The 10342-nt window shown below is 36.0% G+C and overlaps 1 protein-coding gene across 1 annotated transcript; it reads left to right on the forward strand.

Moving 5' to 3' along the window:
• The first annotated feature begins 2952 nt into the window (after nt 1-2952).
• On the forward strand, nt 2953-5583 carry LOC113229144. Its single transcript, XM_026462651.1, has 2 exons — nt 2953-4229; nt 4799-5583. The coding sequence occupies exons 1-2, from the start codon at nt 2992-2994 to the stop codon at nt 5166-5168; spliced, it is 1608 nt and encodes a 535-aa protein (XP_026318436.1). The 5' UTR covers nt 2953-2991; the 3' UTR covers nt 5169-5583.
• The last annotated feature ends 4759 nt before the right edge of the window (nt 5584-10342 follow it).

The following is a 10342-nucleotide window of genomic DNA, read 5'->3' on the forward strand; positions in this document are numbered from 1 at the left end:
TGAATTTCGATCTTGGGTACGGCACTCCCACCGACAAGAGTATAACTCTCAAGTTTGATGATGATGGTTTTTCCTCCATCCTCAAAGTTTCAGGGGCTAGCGTTGGAGCCATTGATAAGATATACCCAGTTTTTTACTTTATTAAAAGGAATAAATTTCTCATAAGTCAAGAAACTATAAAACAGATCGCACATGTACCCAAATATTGTCGTAACGCAAAAATGTTGGAATTAAGAAAACACGATTTGAAAGTTCAAAAAATTACTGAATGGTACCGATAAATGTATATTTTCGTTATAAGTGGATAGGTAACTAATTGTTACGTATTTAAAAAAATCCTGTTAATCGCAATAAGATTCACTAATTTTTTTACATTTTCAAATCATGTTTTCTCAATTCCATCATATTTGAGTTACGACAGTATTTAGTTTCATGTGGAAGATTTTGGTAAAATGGAGTGCAATATAATAATAATAGAGAACATCGTTGGTATAAATATTAGCATATAAAATTTAACAAATACAATTTAATAATGAGATATATTTGTGTCACGTTAAATTATCTGATATTCTTCATGTTGTTACTTTTATGTTGCTGTTCTTTTTTTTCGTTAAAGAAAAAGCAAAGATTGCACGAGGCAGAAGTAATTGTTGACAATTTGTATGAGTGCGGTGAAGTTAGATATTTGAATCACATCTTTATAAATTGCACCAGATTTGATCGTTCCAATCTTATATGCCTCTTCCCGCTTTCATCCATCATTTGTTATTGTCCAATAACATTTCTATTTACCTTGTCTATCTAGATTTAATTCCGAAAATAATATGAAAACTTATCTGTTGCATAGGAATAAAAGAATGTTTCTCCTATATTTATATTATGTAATTGTTTATGCAGGCGAAGTAGTCTGCTGAATGCCGGCAGTGTAAATGCGTCATCATTATAATATAGCTGCTTCATTACCGGAAAGAAAAATAATCTGTGTTGTTTATGGTCAGGGATTTCGTATATTTTCTTTCATTTGTACACATAGATAAACATATCTGTAAATGAAAATATAAAGAGATAGGTACTTTATTTATCGTAGTGTGTCCTAAGGACGTGTGCTTTCAGTACGTTTCAGTTCTTGGTATCGATTTAAATTCAGACTTGACCGGTAAGTAATTATTTAAAAATAAAACAAATTTTTCATCATAACTTCAAAGGAGGAGGTTCTCAATTCGACTGTATGTTATTTTTGTATGTATGTTACGCGATAACATTTTTGATGATTCTTTTTTTGTTGGAAAGTGGGTACCTCCTTGGTGGTCCCATTTAAATTTGAAGAAAATATTTCACCTCTAATGGTGGCAGACTTGGAGATAAATGAGTTTTAAGAACGGTTTTTTTAGTACTCTGTACTGAGATTATTAATTGACGTGTGATACTTTCCGCTCGGACCACGACATATGATCTGACAATCATGAAGCAATCTATTGTTTCTTGCAGTCCCCTTCTAAGAAGGAGGTTTATGGGGTGCACGAAAGGAGCCTCCCTAATTTTTAACAATCCAAGTGAAATAGTAATATATTAAGTTTAACAACTAAAAAAAGAACTTGGCTATACAAAATACCCGCTCTCGTCGAAATCAAAAAATTTGGGTATGTACATTGAAACGCCACATGTGAATTGACACTCGTATTAAAAAAGTGACAGGTTTCAAAATGACGATAGCTACAAAAGTACCTTACAGCGCTATGTAGAAGTGTGAATCAGTAGTACTTTTAATTACATCATCAAATGGCACTTAAATGAAAAGGTAAATTCAAATCATTCAATAAAGGTCAAGGTCAGCTACACTTACCCTTACCCATCCTGACCTTAATAACTATTTAGAATTCCGGATTTCCGGATATGTTTTACTGCACCGTAGAACAAACTATTGACCTAGAAAGTCGAAGTTGGATTTTAAAGTAATTCTAATGGTGCCATGTAAAAAAATGCAGTAGATAATTGACAGCCTTGATGCCGTTCCGTCGCATACGGGACGCGGTGCTGTATCTAAAGCTAGGGATGAGCGGACCATTCGGTGACCTTTCTCGTTACTTTTTTTATTGTCTGGTTTGGTAAAACGTCAGTTATCTACTGCATTTTTTAGATGGCACCATTAAAACCATTTTAGTGGTATGTGTGTATATGTGGAACACCTTTTTCCGACCTATGATAATCGCTTAAAAACAAAAATCTATTTGGTAACCGTCTATTTCTCGTTCTGATATTGTATTGCCTGCTTTTGAGAACAAACATTCTGAAGAAGGTACAAACTTCGCCGGAATTGCGAAGTACTACAATTCTATATCTCTCCTCGCAGCTATATCTATATATTGTATCTATACATGTGGAATACCTTTTTCCGACCACTGAACTTCGCAATACCCGAGCATTGGTCAGGTCTAGAAAGATCGTATCAGGCATTACCGGCAGAATTTAAATGAGATGATGATGATGGCCTTCCTCCTGAAGTGTTCCCCTTGCGCTATAACATGGAGTTCTTCAAAAGACGTGTAAACAAGGTTCTCCGGAGTCGGCAACGCATGGGTGATGCCTCTGGTATTGCTCGTGTCCATGGGCGACAATGACCACCTCCCATCAAGTGGCTTGTCTGCTCGTTTGCCTACTAATTAACATAAAAAAAAAAAAAAAAAAGATGAAAAACGGTCTATATATATATTGTTCGTCAGGATAGCAAGTAGCATACTTTCTTATTAGATATCTTAATGTAAGACATACGTTTTTGAAGTTAATCGTTTCTTATCATCATTTCAGGTGATAATGATAACATAGGTAACATATTCCTGATTAATATTAACGACTACATATAAAATGATTAACAAAATATTTGACTATTTAATAAAACATGGCTGTATGGACCAAATATATGAATCATTACTACAAGATGACTACTCTGAAGCCGTCCTCGCAGCTCTGGGTGTTCTTACTGAAACAGGGCAGATGCCTGAATTCAGCAAGGTGACAAAGTGTGAAACTAAGTCTACTTTATATCGCAAAGAAGGCAACGAAAAGTATCAAAAACACAACTATCGTGAAGCTCTAATATGGTACAATAATGCTATTTTATTTGCACCAGAAAATTCAACAGCATTAAAATTGGGTTACAGCAACAGATCGGCACTTCTTTATACAATTAAAGCATACAAAGCCTGTCTTAATGACATAGACACTTGCTTCAACATGGGGTGCACTGATCAATCCCTTGCCGATAGACTAGCACAGCGTAGGAGAGAATGCCGTGAGAACATTTCGAGAGATGATAAGAGGCCTATAGTGAAAAGGGGTACGTTCGGAGGGACATTCTTTAATTTTGATGTGAAACGCAACTCTCAAATTCCATGTGTCAGCCATGACGTTGGTGTGGTCAAAGAAACAGATAAGGTAAAGGCCGTTGCAGCAAGAAATATAGAAGTGGGAACTGTAGTTGCATTGGAGACGGCATACGTATGTGAATTAGAACTTGCTCACAAATATTTAGCCTGTTTCTATTGTCACAAGTTTGATCTAAATTTGATACCCTGCGACAAATGTTGCGAAGTGATGTTCTGTAGCGAAACTTGCAAGGTACGCTGCAACAATGAGTTCCATGACATTGAATGCCAAATCATGCACTGTATCAAATTTACTCAGGGTGGAGCTTCGTGTAAAATGAAAATTAAAGCAGCTATTAAAATGCGTAAAAAATGCTTATCGTGGCAAGAATTTATAGAAGCCTCCACAAATATGGGACCTGAAAGGATGAAAAAGAGTTCAGTAGATGAAATATATGACGTGAAGAAAAAATTTTCCCTGCTATGCTTTGACAATGACATTTATTTTCTATATGGCCAACTGTGTGATGCTAGTTTATTAACTGCTATAGTTATATACTATTTGTTGCAAGTGCCATCATTTTTTCCCGAGAGACAAGAGGAAAGAGATAAAGCTATACAAGCGTTTGCACGAGTGATGGTTAATTTGTGTCTTTTTTATAGAAAAGTTGAGATTATGAATCCTACAATGGATCCAGAGACGGGGATACTAGGACACACAATGGTCAATTTCGGGTGGTTCTCATTCAGTGGCAAACTGAAGCATTGTTGCGATGCCAACCTTCTGGTATTGGGGTTGAACAACCGAGTTGCATTAATAGCAATCAAGCCTATCAAAAATGGTGATGAACTGACGATTTCTTATAAGTACGTACGATTTTAGGTAAAGGTGCCTAACGATTTGCTCGATTTTTGGACGATCGACCCTTGTCAATCTACAAAGAAATACTAAATCGTTTGTCTGCTTCTTACACGTCATTTACTCGATTTTATCTAATCTCGTATGTTGATCGTCAAAAAGTACAATGTCGGTAGTCCGTTGCTTTACACAGTTACTCGTTTTGTTCGAACACACGCGACGATCGTCAAAATATCGAGCAAATCTTAAGGCTCAACTCATTCTGGCGCAGGGACGAAGCGTCGTGACGCTTCATGTTTTTCGCCTATAGCATATTCATCTCTATTTTCCATTATTAAGCACAAAGTGTTATGCAAATATGGATTCCCATCCATTGTTTAAAATCGAGCGGTTTTCTGAGATGAGATTCGGCCGCGCTAATGCGACTGTCGTCGCGCGACGACGTGGGTCACCATGCGTTGTAGTTTGTAGTTGAAAAACGGGATGCTACGCGACGCTTGGACTGTGCGCCAGTGTGAGCTGAGCCTAAGGCAATTTCGCTTCGTAGATACACGTATAATTTGATTAATTTTTTCAGAGGCCACTACTTCGAGAGATATTATTGGAAAGACAGTCTTAATTTTAGACCCATAGCTCTGTTTTGTAGCAATCAAATATTGTGCAATTGTCACGTTTGCACCGAGAAATGGTCACCGTTACAATACCGGAATCAAAAGCTAAATACTGAGCAGCAATGTCTAGTGAAGTCTTGTTTTGCAAATGAAAATTCATCGCAAATGGAAAACTTCCGAAATGCATTCATGTTCAAAAAGATTTGCAATGCCTTGACCGCGCTTCAAGATGCCCCGGCTTCAAAGGAATATCTCCAGGTGTTTAAGGAATTCCGAAACTTTACTGGCATATACCAAGTCATGTGTACAGATAACGTCCTCCAAAGTAATAAGTAATTAGGTTTAGAATCGATGCAATTTATATAAGACTTCGACTTCAAAAAAAGGGATTGAGAATTCGATTGTATTTTTTTTGTGTCTATATTACGTGATTTTCGAACATTTGTAAAGAGGGTACCTACTTCAATAGTAGTCCCATTCAAATTTGAAGAAAATATTCCACGGAGTCCTATAAGTGCCAATGACGCGAGTGCGCCGACAGCAAACTATTGCATTGCGCCCGCGCCCCGTGCAGGACAAACGTACTGAAACATCCACCGCTTACCACAGTTTTGCGCATGTTGAGTGACATTTCGAAAGAAATTGACATATTTTATTGTTCGATGTCGAAATTCGCAGACGTTGCCATAGACATTGTATGTAAGAAATAGGTAATTTGTTCCTTATAGTGGCTGTTTTTAATTTTTTTAATATGTATTATAAGTGTATATGTATTTTAATTAATGTATTTAGCAATTAATTAATTATGAATTGTAACAGTGTCGATTTGGACGTATATCTGTAATGATAAAATTGTATTTGTACATCATGGGATGGTTCTGCTAAATACCAACTGGCCTGGATTTACTAGCAAAGCGTGCCAAAAGGCTTCTAAGTGAGTTGGATTTAGTAGAGGTGAAGCTAAAGAACCTTGAACACCGCCGTAAAGTTGCCTGCTTATCGGTGCTCTACGGGATATATCACAGAGAGTGTGTGATGGAATTGCATAATTTAACCATTCCCCATTCCATCATCGTGGAAAAGACAGGTTGGGTTCACCTATGTTGTGGATATTCCAAAGATTCGCACGATGCATTTCGTTCGCTTCGACATTTATAAGGCGAACGGCAAAGGAGTGGAATTTGCTGCAGATTTGTTCACCGGACGTTATAACTTGGACTTTTTCAAGGCGAGAGTGAATAGGGACTGTTTAGGTGTACATGCTACATCGTCGCCCTCATCATCGCTTTCCATCAAGTGAGATGGAGGTCAAATGCGCACTTATAAAATAATAAAATTAAATGAGATCTCAATTTATCACGATGAACGTTTATTCACTAACTTGGCACACATAGAAGAAAAAAATACTATCGTATAATTAAATTACACAAAGCAGTAGAATATAAGTAGATGGAATGTAAGTCAAATTATGACGATATACATATATACTCAATTACACTGCCGCGGAGTAATGATCTCTATGTCAATTATGTAACGTACAAATTACGTAATTAATGAATTTTTTTTTTAAATTTATTTATTTAGTTCAGGCCACATGACCCAAAACACTTAATACTTACTTTAGTGGCAGTAGAAAGAGTTCGTCACTTGATTTTATAAAAGAAAAAACTTCTAATATACGAATTGCACTTGTCGGCGACGTGTGGCTTACAGCTATGTTAGCTGCGGGAATTCTCCGGAAGATGCGTGACCTGTTTTTCAGCATGTGTCTAGTTTGTACGTTACACACTTAGAATAATAACGCATAGAATGATAGTTTCATATCAAACGAACTGTCACAAGTGAGGCAAAAATCAAATTCATGTAGGCTAGTTTTAGTAGTAGGTTAATTTTCGGTTTTAGTGAATATTTATATAAAAATACAAGTTGAAACGCGTTACTTCCTTGTGGAATGTGATGTTAGTATCTATTTTATGTTTGTCTGGCGTATTTTTGCACTCATTTACCGCACATTTCGTCATGTTTAGCTAAAATTCTTGAGCTGTTCGCGGTGCAAGTTGACCTTGAGCTTGAAGGCCCGCCCGCTCGTGTAGTTTGGGCGCGCTTCAATTTGCCTCACTTAGCGTGTGCGAACTAGGTTTCTATGCGTTATTATTCTAAGGTTACACAATTAATAAAAACAAAGTTCACTATGCATTGATAACAAAATTTCCACTTCTATATCATTCCGCAGCAATGTAAATTGAGCCATAGAATAACGCTTTATTGCGGAACTACCACCTAATTAATATAATTAATGTAATATCTAAATAGAGAAACACTGTCATAAAAAGTTAAAATTCTGGAAGAATATTTTTTTAATTTAAATTTTTGGAAAATTTAAGTTCCGCCATTTGTTTAGTCGTTATACATCCATATTACATGGAAGTCTCATTTATGCTCGCCCTTAGTTCTGAAAAATTGTTTTTGTTCTTTAACTTTAGCATATTTTTTATTCTAGGCTCTTAGCGGTTTACATCATGTAGATACTGTTAATAACATAATCCAAGCTGGACGCTCTGGACCAACATATCACAATCATTGAACCTGAAAAACTTTTAATTGGAAATGAAACAATTTTTTCGCATCTAAGAGCGATGCCACCATTGACTTACAAGTAAATGGACGACGGGTCTAATACAAAAACCACGAAAAAAATGTCCCAAGTCAACCTATTCGAAATTTAAATTGTAATGTCATCGCAGTATCGCGCTGTCATGTCAGTAGAACAAAATGAAGACTAAAGCGGAGATAGCGCTCTGTATACGATTTTAGCGCCTTACAAGTGCGGACACTTTTTAGCGCGGACCCGACGTCCATAATATAATTGTAAGTCAATGGATGCCACACATAAATGGGTAATTTTCAGGTTAGTTTTCTTTATCTTCGGTTGTAACTTTTATTATTTAAGTATTAGAGTATATTATCGTGAGGTACTGAATATTACAACAAGAACAGTAGCAGTAGAGCTCCTTGTGAAAGAGTTCGTCCAGGGAAGTACTGTCATTTAACCTATTTGTACCGCTAAGCAGTAATGTCAATATTACTGTGTTCCGGTATTGAAGAGTAAGGGTGCTGATGAAATAATAGGCACATGAGACTTGTCAACTTGTGTCTCAGGGTGACGGGTGAAGTGGCAGTGCCCCTCAGATCTTTGCGATTTTAAGCTCTGAGTGGCACTGCAACTGTTATGGACGGGCGTGTAGCTTACCATCAGGCGCACGACTGTTCGTCCCGTGACTTGATATTATAAAAAAAATATTTCATGATAATATTCTAGAATACTTAATAATAATTAAAAATTGCTACCAAATTACGTAGAGAAATTTAACCTGAAACCGAACGACAAACATGGCGAGTGGAAATGACAGCGTTGTGACGTTCTACGTCCGTGTGACATCGCTCTATATCGCATTACATTTTAACTGGTACAACGCAAAGGCAGCACTAGAAGGGTCGTAATGGAATGTGGGGTACTAGGGGGCAAGCTTAAATGTGAGGTCATTGGACCTTTTCCATGTTAATGACGAACGTTTACTAACTAACTTAATATAGGTATTACACACTTATGTACTAGAAAGGAGTGAGGAATTCCCACTATAGGTGCCGCTGTTGCGCCACAGTCGCGAGGGGTTGCACCTCAGAATGAATGAAGGACAAATTGGAAATTATTATATACCTATCGATAAATAATGTTAAACTATAATGAAGCTTCTTTGTTAATACTTACTACATTTCGATACAATATCCGTACAATTAAAAATTAATGTTTATAGTAGACTTAAATATTTTTATGTAATTGTTTTATTACAAATATTTTTTAAGCTGATTGTTTTTTATTAAGTCTTTGAAAACCTACTTCAAAAAATGAGCACAAAGGTTAATTTACATTGTGTTTTAGTGCCTTTTTAAACATCTAAAAAATAATATGACAAAACCTCTATAACAAAACCGAGTAAGTATTTAGACAACATTTTACAGGAGAGCCCAAAAACACAAATCAAGGACGTCCTTAAACAATTTTCCTTTTAATGTAAAAAAAAAGTAATAGTATTAGGTAGGGTACAGGCAGGTACAGGGTCAAGAGCACGTCAAGCTCGACACTTAAGATTTAAATCCAACTCTATGCCGCTTACGATAAGCGTAGTCCAAAGTGTCAAGCTTGACGTGCTCTTGACTGTACCAATCAACAAATATATTGGTGTCACAAAAATGGTCACAACTTATTACATATTATTTTATACCCTTACTAACTTTGAATATATAAGAACATAAGTTACTGTAGTAGCCAGAATCAAAATACAGCATAAACATTTAGTTAACGCATTAGAAAACCTGAAATAAAATTTGCTTTTGTTTGACTAATTAAATTAACAATATGACTAAGATTTTTAGTATCTCTAAGTTTATTATCCACTATTCGCCAATTGAAATTCTTAGGAAGGCGCTTAAATTAAAACCTAGCAAGTATCAAATATTTGCAACATTTGAGACTATGCCTTACTAGATTTTAAGGTTTCAAAATCTCTGACAAATTGTAGAATTTTGAAGCAGCTGTCACTGCAATTGCCTAAGTACTTACTATGGGTGAAAAAAAAGAAAAAATTTGCCCTTTACTGGGTTTTGCTTAGGAGTATACGAAACCTGAAGACGCCGCCGACCGCGATGACACCACGATCGGCGTACATGACTGATAAGCACGCAGTTGGTATTGTTAGTTTCAAGCGTTACACGTTGTAACGTGTCAAAATAATGATGGTTTGAAGTCAGGACATACTTTTAAATAACAATCGACAAAATGGCTTTTGACACATTGCTTCTATAGTAATAAAGAATACTTAGAATTTAGAACAGTAGAAACCGAACACGAGTCAAGAGCACGTCAAGCTTGACACTTAAGACTTAAATCCAACATTCAATGAGAACGGTCCAAAGTACAAAGTGTCAAGCTTGATGTGTGACTGTACCTCTGCTTGCAGGTTGAATACAATGTACCTAATTTTATTTAAGATCTTTCTCATTACTGTATTCTGGCAAATAAACGTATTCTATTCAAAATTATTTCACATGAAAAAAAATCGTCGTTCTTTACAACCATATATTTAATTTTGGCACATCAATCATTATAATATAATAGGCGATTTAATCTTAACTTATTTATTATGGATTAAGCAAACTCTCGTACAGAAATATTATGGCTGAAATAGCTGAGAGTAGTGTTGGTTATATGAAATTAGTTATTTGAGCATAAATACTTATTTTACGATAGTGACAATTAGGAAGAAAAAATCAAATCATAGGAAATATGCTTCCTTGGAATATTCGAAGAACACAATATCTAGTAATTTTTAATCAGTCATCTTGTATTGATGGTACACTTTATTATTGCGGCGGAGGACTTAACCACACTTACCGCGTTACTAACCGCCATTAAATCCTTATAACGCATTTACACAGTGGACTCGCCTCGC

Source organism: Hyposmocoma kahamanoa, unplaced genomic scaffold, assembly GCF_003589595.1.
Source record: "Hyposmocoma kahamanoa isolate Upper Pololo Valley unplaced genomic scaffold, ASM358959v1 279, whole genome shotgun sequence".
Classification (NCBI taxonomy): domain Eukaryota; kingdom Metazoa; phylum Arthropoda; class Insecta; order Lepidoptera; family Cosmopterigidae; genus Hyposmocoma; species Hyposmocoma kahamanoa.

Excerpts from the sequence above, each read along its gene's own strand:
- LOC113229144 (XM_026462651.1), top strand. The coding sequence starts at position 2,992 with ATGCCTGAATTCAGCAAGGTGACAAAGTGTGAAACTAAGTCTACTTTA. Across the intron at positions 4,230-4,798 it reads GAACTGACGATTTCTTATAA|AGGCCACTACTTCGAGAGAT; the intron begins GTACGTACGATT and ends TAATTTTTTCAG.